Source organism: Homalodisca vitripennis, chromosome 4 (assembly GCF_021130785.1).
Source record: "Homalodisca vitripennis isolate AUS2020 chromosome 4, UT_GWSS_2.1, whole genome shotgun sequence".
NCBI lineage: Eukaryota > Metazoa > Arthropoda > Insecta > Hemiptera > Cicadellidae > Homalodisca > Homalodisca vitripennis.
In genome coordinates, this window is record NC_060210.1 from 205,499,760 (window position 1) to 205,517,399 (window position 17,640).

General features: G+C 37.1%; 1 protein-coding gene across 1 annotated transcript; it reads left to right on the plus strand.

Moving 5' to 3' along the window:
* The first annotated feature begins 295 nt into the window (after window positions 1–295).
* On the plus strand, window positions 296–17,200 carry LOC124361388. The gene is made up of 5 exons (XM_046815436.1): window positions 296–437; window positions 3,557–3,672; window positions 10,047–10,193; window positions 16,537–17,141; window positions 17,197–17,200. The coding sequence occupies exons 1-5, from the start codon at window positions 320–322 to the stop codon at window positions 17,198–17,200; spliced, it is 990 nt and encodes a 329-aa protein (XP_046671392.1). The 5' UTR covers window positions 296–319.
* Window positions 17,201–17,640: the final 440 nt, after the last annotated feature.

Below are 17,640 nucleotides of genomic sequence, written 5' to 3' on the forward strand. Positions count from 1 at the left end.
ATCAACAATGAAACAACTTGTACCAGTTGATTATTCAGTATAAAGTCAGATTAATTTGGTCTGATGTCACAACTTTGTTCACTAATTGTTACTGCTAGCTCGGGTGTTGCCACTACATCAACAATGAAATATAAGTTGTCTGATGTTACAACTTCGGTTACCATTTTATAAATTACCACTTTAGGCAAATATTCAAATACAATTTCATGTTGTCTTGGGGCTGTGGTCAATTGAAACAAAATTTTGAGATGTAATTAGTTTTGTGTTAAGTATTCTATGCCTAATTTTAATGAAATTTTTTATAATTTCAGGTTAAATCATGGAAGAACTCGGTGATCATCAGCTGAGGATAACTAAAAACTGCAATATTTCCACTGGAGTAGTGGACTTGTTGTCAGCCCAAGATGAAAATTACATTAAAGGCGGCATTTTATCAAGTAATTTGAAAATATTAATTTTCTAGAATTGTAATTGATTAGGTCATGTTAATATTGTGTACAGTTCTGTATAATTTATCATCAAATAATCCAAAAACTTATGTTTGTCAAGTAATATAACATTAAAAGCTAAGTCTAGGCGTAAGAACCTCACTCTCAGTCATTCAAACCCCCCATAAAAACTACATTATGTTTTGGACCCTCGCATTGGATAAATTACTTTTATCACTATGCTGAATTTCTCTTTTGAGTCTTTTTTATAAAACCTGTAAAACACTAATAGAATAATGTAATGTAAAAAATATATTTATTTATTTAAATGTTTGAAATAATTCCTGAAAAGAAACAGAGTCACTAATCATAAATTATTTTATTACACTCTAAATTGAAGCCCAGGGTTCATGTTTAGAAAAGAAACCATTACTGTAACAAAAGTTCCAAAGTAATCCTTTATACTTTAGATCATTACCACAGGCAGAGTTTATCATTTAAAGGAAAGCAGTTTGTACCTTGTGTTGGTATTATTTATTTATTTACTAGAATTAGTAATGTTGCACTTACAAATGGGTCATTCCATATCAAATCAACATTATAAGCATGACCACCTCAGAATTTGATGAAATTTGGTATGAAGGTAGTCCTCATATAGATTAGGAATATTTCCAATTCCTCCCCCCCCCCAAATATTTCAAACGGTTTCAAAGTTACGGCTGTGTAAAGTTCTTCAAAATCCACCAAAAACCGGACACAACAAAATTTTGATATCATCATAGCTTTTCTCTTTATCGAGCTGGAGAAATAGGAGAGTGTCAATTTACTCAGTTTTAAATACTCTTCCTTTTGTTGTACAACACAACATACTTTGTCATAAAAAGTTTTTTGGAAAGTTCATATTCAAAATTTTGATATCAACTTTCACAAAAAGTGCATTTTTGAAACTTTTGAAAAAATTCTTATGAATTTTTTTTTTTTAAGTACCGTGATTCTCAAAATTTCAAAGTGGGAGGCTAATGGGTTCGTAGTTAAATAATAATTTAAGAAAGCGTGTTTACACGTTTTTATACAAATGTCATATACTATGTTTACTTAATTTCGCTATGATAGTGGTTATTATCATAATTAATTATCATATGAGTTCTTAAAAGAGGGTTTGCCCCTAAGACAGAAATTTAGCTATTTACTAAATAATTGTTTTTATTTTATAATGCACTTTATTGGAAAATGTAAGGAGATACTCATAAATAATAATCATGAGCCTCTGATCTAGATGATTCCTCAAGTCAGTGCCAAAAACGATTCGTGATTACTCAGATGAGTGTGCTGCACAATGTAAAAATAATAAAAACTAGTATTAACTGATGCCATAATAAGCAGGATTTTGGTGTAGAGGCAGGCAAACTTTGTAAAATTGATCCCACCACTCCTACAGGAAGGACTTACAGGCATTTTTGGGTGTTCTTATTTATTCTGTTGTATCTCAAGAAAATATTTTACATGCATCTTTGGTATAATTGAATTTACGTGGATAAAAACATCCCTTTCTGTGTTCCCTTAGTAGTTACTGTTTGGCTGAAACGAAAAATTCTCAGCCTCAACATACTCATCTTAAATGGAGAAAGTAAAAATAAATACAGATAAACTTTTAACTAAACCCTCTTCGGGTTGGAAATGAGTTAGAACTTGGTGTCCATATAGACATAGACATATTCTTTTATCAAGTATCTTCATTCAACCCAACTACATCACATTTTCCATGGGCAATAGCAGAAAAATGCCACTCTTCCTCTACACCAAAGTATTGCTTATGATAGCATTAGTTAATACTAGTTTTTCTTATTTTTTACACTATGTAACACATCCATTTAAGTAATCACAAATCTTTTGGCAAAGACTTGAAGAATCATCTAGATCAGAGGCTCATGATTATTATTTACGAGTGTCTCTTTACATTTTCAAATAAAGTTCATTATAATAAAAAAAAAAACAATTGTTTTGTAAATAACTAAATCTACTAATCTATATAAAGACTACATTCATACCAAATTTCTTCAAATTCTGAGGTGGTTAAGTAAAATTTTTAATTTTAGTGTGTTGATTTTAATACTGAATGACCCAGTTCTAAAACTTTATGGATGTCACCATCAACAGAGTTTATTATGCTTATCTGTAATTAGCAATTGCAGATCCAAACTTTTTGTAGCTATATGGGCCACTATCATAAGTGTTTATTGTCTAATGGAAATCAGTTTGAACCTTATGTAGACATTATTTATTTGTTCACTAGAATGAGTAATGTTGTACCTGCAGATCTAACATTTTCATAGTTGTAATATGGGCCACTATAAAAAGTGTTTGATGTTTAATGGAAGACAGGTTTTGCCTTACGTAGACACTATTTATTCACTAGAATGAGTAATGTTGCACCTGCAGATCTAACACTTTCCTACGTGTCATGTGGACCACTATAAAAAGTGTTTGTTGTCTAATAGAAGACAGGTTTTGCCTTACATAGACACTATTTATTCACTAGAATGAGTAATGTTGCACCTGCAGATCTAACACTTTCCTACGTGTCATGTGGACCACTATAAAAAGTGTTTGTTGTCTAATGGAAGACAGGTTTTGCCTTACATAGACACTATTTATTCACTAGAATGAGTAATGTTGCACTTGCAGATCTAACACTTTCCTACGTGTCATGTGGACCACTATAAAAAGTGTTTGTTGTCTAATGGAAGACAGGTTTTGCCTTACATAGACACTATTTATTCACTAGAATGAGTAATGTTGCACTTACAGATTGAACACTTTTGTTGGTGTCACTATAAACATACTTTATTAAGAATTTGAAAATAAAAACTCCAATAATATACTTTTCTTTTTGTAAGGCCTTTCATGATCAAGGATTACCTCATCAGACCCACATAACTGAAAATAAAATGCCTCACAAAAATAAAAAGTATATTATTGCAGTATTTGTTTTTCAAATTTATAAAGAATTCCAATAAGAAAAGTTTCTAAAATGTATACTGTATTATGTAAAGAAGGGCAATTTATGCTGTATGTTGGTACTATATATTTATTTACTAGACTGAGTAATGTTGGTGTTGTACTTACAGATCCGAAACTGTCATGGGTTTCGTGTGGGTCTCGGATCACTACCATCAACAATGATGATGGTTCTAAGAGGACAGGCTGGACATTTGGCTGGGGACTCTCTGATCCTTCGTACAAGGTTGGTACAAATTTAAATAAAAAATGCTGTAGCAAAAATCATGTGTGATATTAAAATTCAGACATTTTTGACATGGAGGATGTCAGATTTTCACGTGAAATATATTAAAAAATCTATCGATAAAGTATTAAAATTCTATTGATTTACTGAGCTCTGTGAATTAATAACTACATTATTTATTTAAGTTGCAATGACTTGTGCCTAACGCTACATCTTGGGTTTTCATACTGTTTATAACAACACATTGAGTAGTACGATTGCTTGTGACGTTAACTATTTTTTTTTTTATATATATAAGATGTTTAAGATCAGGTTTATACTAAGATCATTAATTTAATTCATTTGTTGCTTTGACCGACATTGACCTTCCTGTATCTGCCATAACCTGACAATATTTATATTATTGTGTTAATGCGTTGATACACCATTTAAGTTTCCATAGTTGAATATTGATAAAGCTAAACATTTTACGTGCATTTATCTTGTAAAGACAAAAGCTATAAATTCAAGTATTTCTTGTTGATTTGGGAGTATTTTTAAGTATTTTTTTTTATTGGATTTACTTTAAATATATGAGAATGTCAGTCAAAGTATTTCTGTCTTTTATTATTGAAAGACTCCAGGTTTTATCTTCAGTGATACAATTTCTCATTGTTCTCTACACTTCTTTTTTAATCAATGGTTCGGACAAACGATATGGCACCTAAAACCAGGTTTGTATGTTCCTTTTCTCTCTTTTGTTCAGAGCCACTCTCCATTCCCTAGTTTATAGGCTGTAAATAAATTCCTGGCTGGATGTGAGGAGGTGTGACCATAGTAGTACCATCACCAATCCCTTCCAGCTAAGTTAGGCTAGGACTGCGGTTAATCAGCCCAACCTCATAGTTTAGTTTACAACAATCTTGTAAAACATGGGACATCTGGGAGATCTAAAAGAGGACTAGGACCGCAGTTAATCAGCCCAACCTCATAGTTTATATCTTGACAACAATCTTGTAGAACATGGGACATCTGGGAGATCTAAAAGAGGACTAGGACCACAGTTAATCAGCCCAACCTCACAGTTTATATCTTGACAACAATCTTGTAGAACATGGGACATCTGGGAGATCTAAAAGAGGACTAGGACCACAGTTAATCAGCCCAACCTCATAGTTTATATCTTGACAACAATCTTGTAGAACATGGGACATCTGGGAGATTTAAGAGAGGACTAGAACCGCAGTTAATCAGCCGAACCTTGCAGTTTGTGTCTCAACAAGAATCTTGTAGAACATGGGATATATGGAACATCTAAGAGAGGACTAGGACCACAGTTAATCAGCCCAACCTCATAGTTTATATCTTGACAACAATCTTGTAGAACATGGGACATCTGGGAGATTTAAGAGAGGACTAGAACCGCAGTTAATCAGCCGAACCTCGCAGTTTGTGTCTCAACAAGAATCTTGTAGAACATGGGATATATGAAAAATCTAAGAGAGAACTAGGACCGCAGTTAATCAGCTCCACCACATAGTTTATGTCTCAACAAGAATCTGTAGAACTTGGTGTGTCTGAGAGATCTAAGAGAAGGCTAGGACTGCAGTTAATCAGCCGAACCTCATAGTTTATATTTTGACAACAATCTTATAGAACATGGGACATCTGGGAGATCTAAGAGAGGACTAGGACTGCAGTTAATCAGCCGAACCTCATAGTTTATATTTTGACAACAATCTTATAGAACATGGGACATCTGGGAGATCTAAGAGAGGACTAGGACCGCAGTTAATCAGCTCCACCACATAGTTTATGTCTCAACAAGAATCTGTAGAACTTGGTGTGTCTGAGAGATCTAAGAGAAGGCTAGGACTGCAGTTAATCAGCCGAACCTCATAGTTTATATTTTGACAACAATCTTATAGAACATGGGACATCTGGGAGATCTAAGAGAGGACTAGGACTGCAGTTAATCAGCCGAACCTCATAGTTTATATTTTGACAACAATCTTATAGAACATGGGACATCTGGGAGATCTAAGAGAGGACTAGGACCGCAGTTAATCAGCCGAACCTCGCAGTTTGTGTCTCAACAAGAATCTTGTAGAACATGGGATGTATGAAAAATCTAAGAGAGAACTAGGACCGCAGTTAATCAGCCGAACCTCATAGTTTATATTTTGACAACAATCTTGTAGAACATGGGACATCTGGGAGATTTAAGAGAGGACTAGAACCGCAGTTAATCAGCCGAACCTCATAGTTTATATTTTGACAACAATCTTATAGAACATGGGACATCTGGGAGATCTAAGAGAGGACTAGGACCGCAGTTAATCAGCCGAACCTCATAGTTTATATTTTGACAACAATCTTATAGAACATGGGACATCTGGGAGATCTAAGAGAGGACTAGGACCGCAGTTAATCAGCCGAACCTCATAGTTTATATTTTGACAACAATCTTATAGAACATGGGACATCTGAGAGATCTAAGAGAAGGCTAGGACTGCAGTTAATCAGCCGAACCTCATAGTTTATATTTTGACAACAATCTTATAGAAACATGGGACATCTGGGAGATCTAAGAGAGGACTAGGACCGCAGTTAATCAGCCGAACCTCATAGTTTATATTTTGACAACAATCTTATAGAACATGGGACATCTGGGAGATCTAAGAGAGGACTAGGACCGCAGTTAATCAGCCGAACCTCATAGTTTATATTTTGACAACAATCTTATAGAACATGGGACATCTGGGAGATCTAAGAGAGGACTAGGACCGCAGTTAATCAGCCGAACCTCATAGTTTATATTTTGACAACAATCTTATAGAACATGGGACATCTGGGAGATCTAAGAGAGGACTAGGACCGCAGTTAATCAGCCGAACCTCGCAGTTTGTGTCTCAACAAGAATCTTGTAGAACATGGGATATATGAAAAATCTAAGAGAGAACTAGGACCGCAGTTAATCAGCTCCACCACATAGTTTATGTCTCAACAAGAATCTGTAGAACATGGGACATCTGGGAGATCTAAGAGAGGACTAGGACCGCAGTTAATCAGCCGAACCTCATAGTTTATATTTTGACAACAATCTTATAGAACATGGGACATCTGGGAGATCTAAGAGAGGACTAGGACCGCAGTTAATCAGCCGAACCTCATAGTTTATATTTTGACAACAATCTTATAGAACATGGGACATCTGGGAGATCTAAGAGAGGACTAGGACCGCAGTTAATCAGCCGAACCTCATAGTTTATATTTTGACAACAATCTTATAGAACATGGGACATCTGGGAGATCTAAGAGAGGACTAGGACCGCAGTTAATCAGCCGAACCTCATAGTTTATATTTTGACAACAATCTTATAGAACATGGGACATCTGGGAGATCTAAGAGAGGACTAGGACCGCAGTTAATCAGCCGAACCTCATAGTTTATATTTTGACAACAATCTTATAGAACATGGGACATCTGGGAGATCTAAGAGAGGACTAGGACCGCAGTTAATCAGCCGAACCTCATAGTTTATATTTTGACAACAATCTTATAGAACATGGGACATCTGGGAGATCTAAGAGAGGACTAGGACCGCAGTTAATCAGCCGAACCTCATAGTTTATATTTTGACAACAATCTTATAGAACATGGGACATCTGGGAGATCTAAGAGAGGACTAGGACCGCAGTTAATCAGCCGAACCTCATAGTTTATATTTTGACAACAATCTTATAGAACATGGGACATCTGGGAGATCTAAGAGAGGACTAGGACCGCAGTTAATCAGCCGAACCTCATAGTTTATATTTTGACAACAATCTTATAGAACATGGGACATCTGGGAGATCTAAGAGAGGACTAGGACCGCAGTTAATCAGCCGAACCTCATAGTTTATATTTTGACAACAATCTTATAGAACATGGGACATCTGGGAGATCTAAGAGAGGACTAGGACCGCAGTTAATCAGCCGAACCTCATAGTTTATATTTTGACAACAATCTTATAGAACATGGGACATCTGGGAGATCTAAGAGAGGACTAGGACCGCAGTTAATCAGCCGAACCTCATAGTTTATATCTTGACAACAATCTTGTAGAACATGGGACATCTGGGAGATCTAAGAGAGGACTAGGACCGCAGTTAATCAGCCGAACCTCATAGTTTATATCTTGACAACAATCTTGTAGAACATGGGACATCTGGGAGATCTAAGAGAAGGCTAGGACTGCAGTTAATCAGCCGAACCTCATAGTTTATATCTTGACAACAATCTTGTAGAACATGGGACATCTGGGAGATCTAAGAGAGGACTAGGACCGCAGTTAATCAGCCGAACCTCATAGTTTATATCTTGACAACAATCTTGTAGAACATGGAACATCTGGGAGATCTAAGAGAGGACTAGTACCGCAGTTAATCAGCCGAACCTCGCAGTTTGTGTCTCAACAAGAATCTTTTAGAACATGGAACATCTGGGAGATCTAAGAGAGGACTAGTACCGCAGTTAATCAGCCGAACCTCGCAGTTTGTGTCTTAACAAGAATCTTGTAGAACGTGGGATGTCTGAGAGTTTGAAGAGGGAGTGAAAGTAACTGAGCAGTAGCTCCCTACATTCTGCCACTTAAGTTTCTCCAGTATATTGTCCACCAATTTTTGTCTTACTGTACCCAACACTTTGTACAAAATTGTAATAATTGATGCTGCCAAACCAAATGAACAGGTAGCATTAACAAAACTGACAGACCAGTTGTTTGATATAACCAGTTGTTTGATATCCTTCATTAACCCTCTAAGTGGCAAGCGACGTCTGAGACGTTCTATTTACGCCGCCGTGACGTGGCAAGCGACGTCTTAGAAGTCGCTTCACATTGCCGCTTATTGCTAGGCAACCGATAATTATTTTTACGCCTAGTTTGCACAGTTGCATTCACCACTAAATTTTAAATACATTTCATATAGTATCATCAACATCACGATGAAATAACCAATGGTACTAACTGAAATAATCCGGTACTTTGGGATTATACCGACCACACCCAGACATGAATCGTTATTTGACATTTTGCTTCTACTGATTACTAGATTAGCGTAAAACAATATTTCGTCAATATAAAACAGGAATTGTCTTATCGCAAACCCCTCCCCATCCTCAGACAGAGGTCAAAGTCGAGCGGTCTAGTAGATAACGTGATTGCAGAGTCGCGTCGCTTTGTTGTACTTCCGTGTTTTACCTCTACATTTCTCCAAACACAAAAATTCAATAAAAACAAACATTACCAAACTAAAACTAAACTCTTTATTGAAAAAAACACTCAAAACTTGTTTTTATTCTTGATCACATTCCGCCACCCCCAATGGTGCTGCCCCGCGCTGATGTCAACGAAAGAAAAACATTCCTCGAGATAGTACCTATCAGTAAAATATCAAATTCCAAAAGGGCTGATCAGAAATATAAATTGAATTGTAATGGAAAGGCAATTATGTACCGTGCAAATCATGTGATGCCGCACGGCCTGCCGTAATCGGGATTCTCGAGAAAGATAAGATAACAGAGACAACAATACCGATTACAATACCTGGAAATGCTTGTAAGTTTTTAATTTTGTAATTAAAGAGTTCTTTTTTCGTTCTATCATGTTTGTTTCTATAAATTTATATTTTTGTGTTCTTCATACTGGTGTGGTCGGTATAATCCCAAAGTACCAATAATCCTAAGTTTTCTCCCGCAGTCTGTTTTTTTTTACTGAGGGAAAGGGAGGAAAAGGCAAGCAACTTCTAGCGATTCTGACTACAAAAAGTGCTTTTTCTAGATTCAGTTTTTCCCATATAACTTTTACAGTGTTGTAAATAGAAAAAAATATGATTGAAGGTTTTTTGTTTAGAATTAAATTGTGAATAAAGGTTGCATTTAACATAATATTCTAGGAATGACATTTTTAAAGTTACAGAACGTAAAAATGAAAAGTTTGGTGGAGAAAAAAAACGTTTTTTTGAAAATTTGTGTGGATATCATAAAAAAAGGTTACGGTATGTAAGAAATAACTATACTATGTTATTCTGTAGTTTATTACGAAAAGATTGATATACAACAAGCATTGCTCATATTAGAATTTGCATTTTATTTTTAAATTATAAGATAGTCCTGCTTGACTCTGAAAAATAGCCCGCCATTCCAGCAACATATTACCGCCACTTAGAGGGTTAATAAACTTATTCACTTCAATGTTTGAGGTTGTATGTGTGGAGGAACTACCAATGGGATCTTTCGCAAGTCCAATCCTTGTGGTAGGCTGTGAAAGTGAACTAAATGGCAGCTGCCTGTGCTTCTACCACTCAGGTTCCTCCAGGGTACTGAAAGCTATTCACTTCAATGTTTCAGATCGTATGTGTGGAGGAACTGCCAATGGGATCTTTTGCAAGTCCAATCCTTGTGGTAGGCTGTGAAAGTGAACTAAATGGCAGCTGTCTGTGCTTCTACCACTCAGGTTCCTCCAGGGTACTGAAAGCTATTCACTTCAATGATAAGGTCTGTTCACTAGTTCATTATTTTACTTGTTCTAATAGAAAGTTTATAGAATTTTTGGTAGGCTTTGTGATCTTGAGAAACATTTGGGTGAGTTACCATAAGATCTTTAGATTATTTTTGTAATTTAAGTGCATGTTATTAAATATTTGTTAGAGATTAATTAAAAATGAAATTTATAAACGTTGTATTATAGTTATAAATATGATTATACGTTCCTTTGTAAAATTTGACACAATTCAATGTTCAAAATGTACAAATTCATGAATAAAGACTATTTTGATTTGCTTACCTTGCAAAAGTTGGTGAGCATCAAAAAATGCATTTATATAGCCTTTCTTCTGTATTTCCACTACGCAAGCACCTATTTACAGTTTAGTACAATGCATTCTGTGCGATATGTGTCAAGGTGGTCACCTCCTGTGTAACGAACATTGCGACTTCAAGTCGTAACATTAGTTACAGTGAAATAGATTATGAATTAGACATGTTTGGTAGTAATGACAGTGATTCATGGATGTGTGAAAATTGCGACATCTACCCTTGCAAGATACACTATTGAAAAAATAGGCTTACTTGTCCATAATGTTAAACTAAATTAAAATTTATTTAATTCTAAAACACCCAATTTGTACTTCTTTTCTGCAAACAAATTTTATTTCATATATGGCGTCGTTTTATATTAGACCTACATGACGTCTTTGCAATTGTTCTGATACATCGGCAACTCTATGGAAAAAAAAGTATTGTGGTATAATTTTTTAGTTGATATGGCTTCGACATAAGTCAATGTTTTTAAGTATACTGTTTTAAAATGGTTTTACTTTGTATATTTGCAACTTATCATTAAAAGTAAAACAGCTACTTCATAAATAAAGACAAAAACTAAAAATATTTTATTTCTCATCTTAATAAATGCCTTTAAAATGCATTGTAGTACTTTAGTCAGTGTTAGTTTTGAAGACACGTTCCTAAGCTTTAAAACTGTACTAAAAATATAGTTTTAGTTTAAAACATAACTTTTTATAGAGTAAAAGATTACCACTACGTTTTTTGCTTGATCAGCTGGATAAATAGGTCTTACTACGAGCACATCGACACTACTTAATGTCTATGGGAGAGGGTTAATCACAAAACTATGAATGAAGATTGTCGTATGTTTGCGAGTCTCATCTGACCCCCGGTTAGTTGAAACTTGCCTCCACTAGTGTAGTTGAGTTTATCTTCGTTAGTTCTACCCATGGCAGCCGACCGATCATATCAGGCCAACAAGTGGTATGCAGTAAAATGCCAGAGTGATAGTGGCCGCAATACGAGTGGTGTCTTTGTTTTTGAGTTTTATAGTGTCACTGAATTGCAGTCTGCGGACGAAGTTGTCCAACTCTTATTCTTCAGTGAAAATAGCTTTTTGAAAAGACATGTAGGACATATTGCACAGTCCTAAAATGTTCAGGTTCATCCTATAAACAAGCGTATATTATCATCTGTTTGACGGTTTGATAAGAGATGCAACCCAGATTTTTGAGTGCACCGAAATTTCAGTTTGAATTATAAGAGACCTGATAAGACAACTTTTGGAGAGGAAAAACACGTTCCGATTGGTCGTCAGATAGGTAAAAGAAAGTCATATTATGTTTTGATATCACCGTCGCATCCAAACCTCAACTGATCTAGCTGGCTAAATATTGTGTCCAACAGTAAACACAGCTAGTCTTACCAGGCACAACTAGATAGTTTGGGCAGTAGTTTCCAAGAACTGGAGAGCCATTAAAATTTCAATTGTTATAAACATTGCCGAGACATTACTGCTGTGTGTGAACAGATTTTGTTCCATTCCAGCGATACAGCTGTAGCAAGGTACTTGCAGTGGTTCTTGTCCAGCGATACAGCTGTAGCAAGTACTTGCAATGGTTCTTGTCCAGCGATACAGCTGTAGCAAGTACTTGCAGTGGTTCTTGTCCAGCGATACGGCTGTAGCAAGTACTTGCAGTGGTTCTTGTCCAGCGATACGGCTGTAGCAAGTACTTGCAGTGGTTCTTGTCCAGCGATACGGCTGTAGCAAGTACTTGCAGTGGTTCTTGTCCAGCGATACGGCTGTAGCAAGTACTTGCAGTGGTTCTTGTCCAGCGATACGGCTGTAGCAAGTACTTGCAGTGGTTCTTGTCCAGCGATACGGCTGTAGCAAGTACTTGCAGTGGTTCTTGTCCAGCGATACGGCTGTAGCAAGTACTTGCAGTGGTTCTTGTCCAGCGATACGGCTGTAGCAAGTACTTGCAGTGGTTCTTGTCCAGCGATACGGCTGTAGCAAGTACTTGCAGTGGTTCTTGTCCAGCGATACGGCTGTAGCAAGTACTTGCAGTGGTTCTTGTCCAGCGATACGGCTGTAGCAAGTACTTGCAGTGGTTCTTGTCCAGCGATACGGCTGTAGCAAGTACTTGCAGTGGTTCTTGTCCAGCGATACGGCTGTAGCAAGTACTTGCAGTGGTTCTTGTCCAGCGATACGGCTGTAGCAAGTACTTGCAGTGGTTCTTGTCCAGCGATACGGCTGAAGCAAGTACTTGCAGTGGTTCTTGTCCCAGCGATACGGCTGTAGCAAGTACTTGCAGTGGTTCTTGTCCAGCGATACGGCTGTAGCAAGTACTTGCAGTGGTTCTTGTCCAGCGATACGGCTGTAGCAAGTACTTGCAGTGGTTCTTGTCCAGCGATACGGCTGTAGCAAGTACTTGCAGGGGTTCTTGTCCAGCGATACGGCTGTAGCAAGTACTTGCAGTGGTTCTTGTCCAGCGATACGGCTGTAGCAAGTACTTGCAGTGGTTCTTGTCCAGCGATACGGCTGTAGCAAGTACTTGCAGTGGTTCTTGTCCAGCGATACGGCTGTAGCAAGTACTTGCAGTGGTTCTTGTCCAGCGATACAGCTGTAGCAAGTACTTGCAGTGGTTTCTTGTTAGCATTATGTGACAATGGCACAAATTCTCCAGCAGCTTGCCAGTGTAAATGTAGCTTAATAGTGTCATCAGTCTGCAGACAGCTACTCAGCCAAATCTACCACGCATATCAGTTATCGTCGTCAGAGCAGCATTGGCAGCAGTTTTCCAGTAGCTTGCCAGTGTAAATATAGTTTAATAGTGTCATCAGTCTGCAGACAGCTACTCAGCCAAATCTACCACGCATATCAGTTATCGTCGTCAGAGCAGCATTGGCAGCAGTTTTCCAGTAGCTTGCCAGTGTAAATATAGTTTAATAGTGTCATCAGTCTGCAGACAGCTACTCAGCCAAATCTACCACGCATATCAGTTATCGTCATCAGAGCAGCATTGGCAGCAGTTTTCCAGCAGCTTGCCAGTGTAAATATAGTTTTAATAGTGTCATCAGTCTGCAGACAGCTACTCAGCCAAATCTACCACGCATATCAGTTATCGTCGTCAGAGCAGCATTGGCAGCAGTTTTCCAGCAGCTTGCCAGTGTAAATATAGTTTAATATTGTCATCAGTCTGCAGACAGCTACTCAGCCAAATCTACCACGCATATCAGTTATCGTCATCAGAGCAGCATTGGCAGCAGTTTTCCAGTAGCTTGCCAGTGTAAATGTAGCTTAATAGTGTCATCAGTCTGCAGACAGCTACTCAGCCAAATCTACCACGCATATCAGTTATCGTCATCAGAGCAGCATTGGCAGCAGTTTTCCAGCAGCTTGCCAGTGTAAATATAGTTTAATAGTGTCATCAGTCTGCAGACAGCTACTCAGCCAAATCTACCACGCATATCAGTTATCGTCATCAGAGCAGCATTGGCAGCAGTTTTCCAGTAGCTTGCCAGTGTAAATGTAGCTTAATAGTGTCATCAGTCTGCAGACAGCTACTCAGCCAAATCTACCACGCATATCAGTTATCGTCATCAGAGCAGCATTGGCAGCAGTTTTCCAGCAGCTTGCCAGTGTAAATGTAGCTTAATAGTGTCATCAGTCTGCAGACAGCTACTCAGCCAAATCTACCACGCATATCAGTTATCGTCGTCAGAGCAGCATTGGCAGCAGTTCTTAAATCAACTAATTATCTGAAAACTTCCCTGCACACATAATGATGGGTTGGTCAATTATACAAGCTGTTCGAACCAAATTGTCCAACACAAATTACCGGTTGCTAATGTATCAAATTTTAATCCTTTAATCATATTGTACAATATAAAGAATAGGGTCATATTTTATAAGTATAAAATAATTAAATAGTAATATAATATAACTGTGTTAACTGTCAATACCATTTTAAAATGCTATTTACTACAGTGTTTCATTACATATATAGGATAAGGTCGGGTTGATTCCTACTTTAAATAAATATGACTTGTATACACAGGTGTTTATATTGAGTACAATGATCGATTGTTTTAACCCTTAAAGCGCCGTAAGCGCATATGCGCGCGAGGATCGACTTTGCTCTGAACGCCGTAAGCGCGTAGACGCGCAATATACTTGTTTTTACTATTTTGCACTGTTAGTTCAGAGTTTGTCCGCTAGACTGTGAGGGGTGTATGTTACAGTAGTGTAGCGGGGCTGTGCCACATTACGTGACAATCTTTGTGTTTAACGATCGATACTGAACCGGTTTTTGTTGAACAGCTGGCAGTTTGTTAGTATTGCTCAACGCCGCAAGCGCATTTATGCGTACGTCACTGCCTCGCCGCGCGCCGGGCAGCTCTTGTGTTCTTCTTCATATCCTGTTGAAGCAGTGCGAATAGTTGATCGGTAAACTACTGTGTAGTTTTATGTGTTATATGATCATCTTTTTATGAAAGTTATATATTTATAAACTTTTGAAATAAACAGTTTCTTGAATGGCGATTAAAAGTCTTTTTTCCTCGTAGAAATATTTTTACTCCTTATATTTATAATTATGTATTTTAGCTCTTGTTCCGAAATTCTACATTTATGTTTATTTTTTTATTTAGGCTTGTTTTTACTCCAATAAGTGTTACAATATTTTATTTACATCTATAAACATCTGAAAACCATTTTGTAATTATTATAAAAATAACACCCGTTAGAGGACTAAGAATTTGGAAAATATTTTGGTTTTCAAATTTTTGGCATGTAAATTTAATTTTTTATTATAACTTTTGTATTAAATATGTAATATACTTATTTTCTAGTTCTATTCTAGTACATATAAGCACGCAATGTCATCATTGATATACATAATAATAAAAGGAAACAGTAAGCATTGGGTAAAATTTATAAAGGAGCTGGAACGCTACATAGTAAATCATGTGTATTTTGGGCAATAAATATGATAAAAGATATTTTTTTCCAGTTTCTGTTTTATTTTGTTACCTAAAAAAAGAAATTAAAATTAGCGTTGAGAAAATCTAATTTTAATTTTTTATAATAAATGAGCGCTAATCCAGAGTTTAGCTGAAACTGTTTGGCGCTTTAAGGGTTAAAATATTACCAAAGTAAACAAACGACATATAGTTATCGCTAGACATCGAACCATGTTGCATTCCCCCAGGCAGTGATTTTTGTAGGTGAAGTAGGTACAGGTAAGGGTGTAGCAATAGGAACAGGTGCCGTTACTTCTTGCAGAATGAAAACTAGTTTCACACGACCAATATAAACTTTGGTAGGTTTGTTACAAATTTCGATAGTTACAGTTTTGCTGTCTTGGTTGAGAATGTCGTGAGGTCCACTATATTAAAAGGTGGTAGTAATGCTTTTAACATTGGTCCTTCTCCCAGGGTCCTTCTCCCAGAAAAGCATAATTGCAATTTGCCAGTTTTTTGAAGATAAAAAACCACAGGTTGCCAATGTCTTGATGTTGGAGAAGGTTGTAAATAAAACTAGAAACTCTCGTAAACTTGAAAGAAAGCTGCGTGAATCGTCAAGATTATTGATATCCGAGGAGAAGAATTCACAGACGCAAAAATTCTCCATAAACGAGTTCATCTGCAGTAGTCTTGATGTCATCTTTGAAAGCAGTTCAAGGCTGAGAAGAACAAGAGCAAAGTGTAAACCCAATCATTCTCAGAGTGAGCCATGATTACAGCCTACTATTAGATGCTGGATGTCAACTTGTAGAGGCTACCATTTCTATTATTTAAAAGTAGAAGGTAGATAATATATATGACTTTAAAAAATATACTCATCCCTGAATGTCTGCCTTTGAAGTAGCATGGTATTCTTAGGCATGGTTACTCCAAAGGGTCAAACAAAGTTAAAAGTAGAGTTCAGATGGAAGTATTTTGATTATTTGTTAATTGTACAGAACCGACCTCGTCTACTCACAATACTGACAAAATATATCTATTCAATGTCTGGTGGAAGAGTTTTCATAAATATCTGATATATTTCCAGATAGCAGCACTGGGTATGGTGTCTAAGACTGACGCTCGAGAGGAGAGACTGTCGGGGCTACTCAAGTTCTGGAATGGGATCATTGCTGTTGGAACCAATTCTGGCAAAGTGTATCTGCTCGATGTCTGGTGGAAGAGTTTTCAGAAATATCTGATATATTTCCAGATAGCAGCACTGGGTATGGTGTCTAAGACTGACGCTCGAGAGGAGAGACTGTCAGGGCTACTCAAGTTCTGGAATGGGATCATTGCTGTTGGAACCAATTCTGGCAAAGTGTATCTGCTCGATGTCTGGTGGAAAAGTTTTCAGAAATATCTGATATATTTCCAGATAGCAGCACTGGGTATGGTGTCTAAGACTGACGCTCGAGAGGAGAGACTGTCAGGGCTACTCAAGTTCTGGAATGGGATCATTGCTGTTGGAACCAATTCTGGCAAAGTGTATCTGCTCGATGTATGGTGGAAGAGTTTTCAGAAATATCTGATATATTTCCAGATAGCAGCACTGGGTATGGTGTCTAAGACTGACGCTCGAGAGGAGAGACTGTCAGGGCTACTCAAGTTCTGGAATGGGATCATTGCTGATGGAACCAATTCTGGCAAAGTGTATCTGCTCGATGTCTGGTGGAAAAGTTTTCAGAAATATCTGATATATTTCCAGATAGCAGCACTGGGTATGGTGTCTAAGACTGACGCTCGAGAGGAGAGACTGTCGGGGCTACTCAAGTTCTGGAATGGGATCATTGCTGTTGGAACCAATTCTGGCAAAGTGTATCTGCTCGATGTCTGGTGGAAAGGTCTTCAGAAATGTAAGTTAACTGCTGCTACATCCAGTCTTGTAAGAAGTTTAAATGGGAGTATCCCAAATAACATAGAGTTTATTTTTGTAATCTCCAGAGTTTAAACAAAGCTTTAAAAAGTTAAGTGTACAGCATTTTCTTTATTAAATGACAGCTAGGACTAGAAAACAAACCTAAAGGGGAGTAACAATGACTCAGTTATTTTAATACAAAATTAAATAATAACTTCAACGGGTGTAGAAATCACAATGTATTATTAGGTACCACAGGAACACCCAGAAAGTAAGATAATTAATTATCATCAA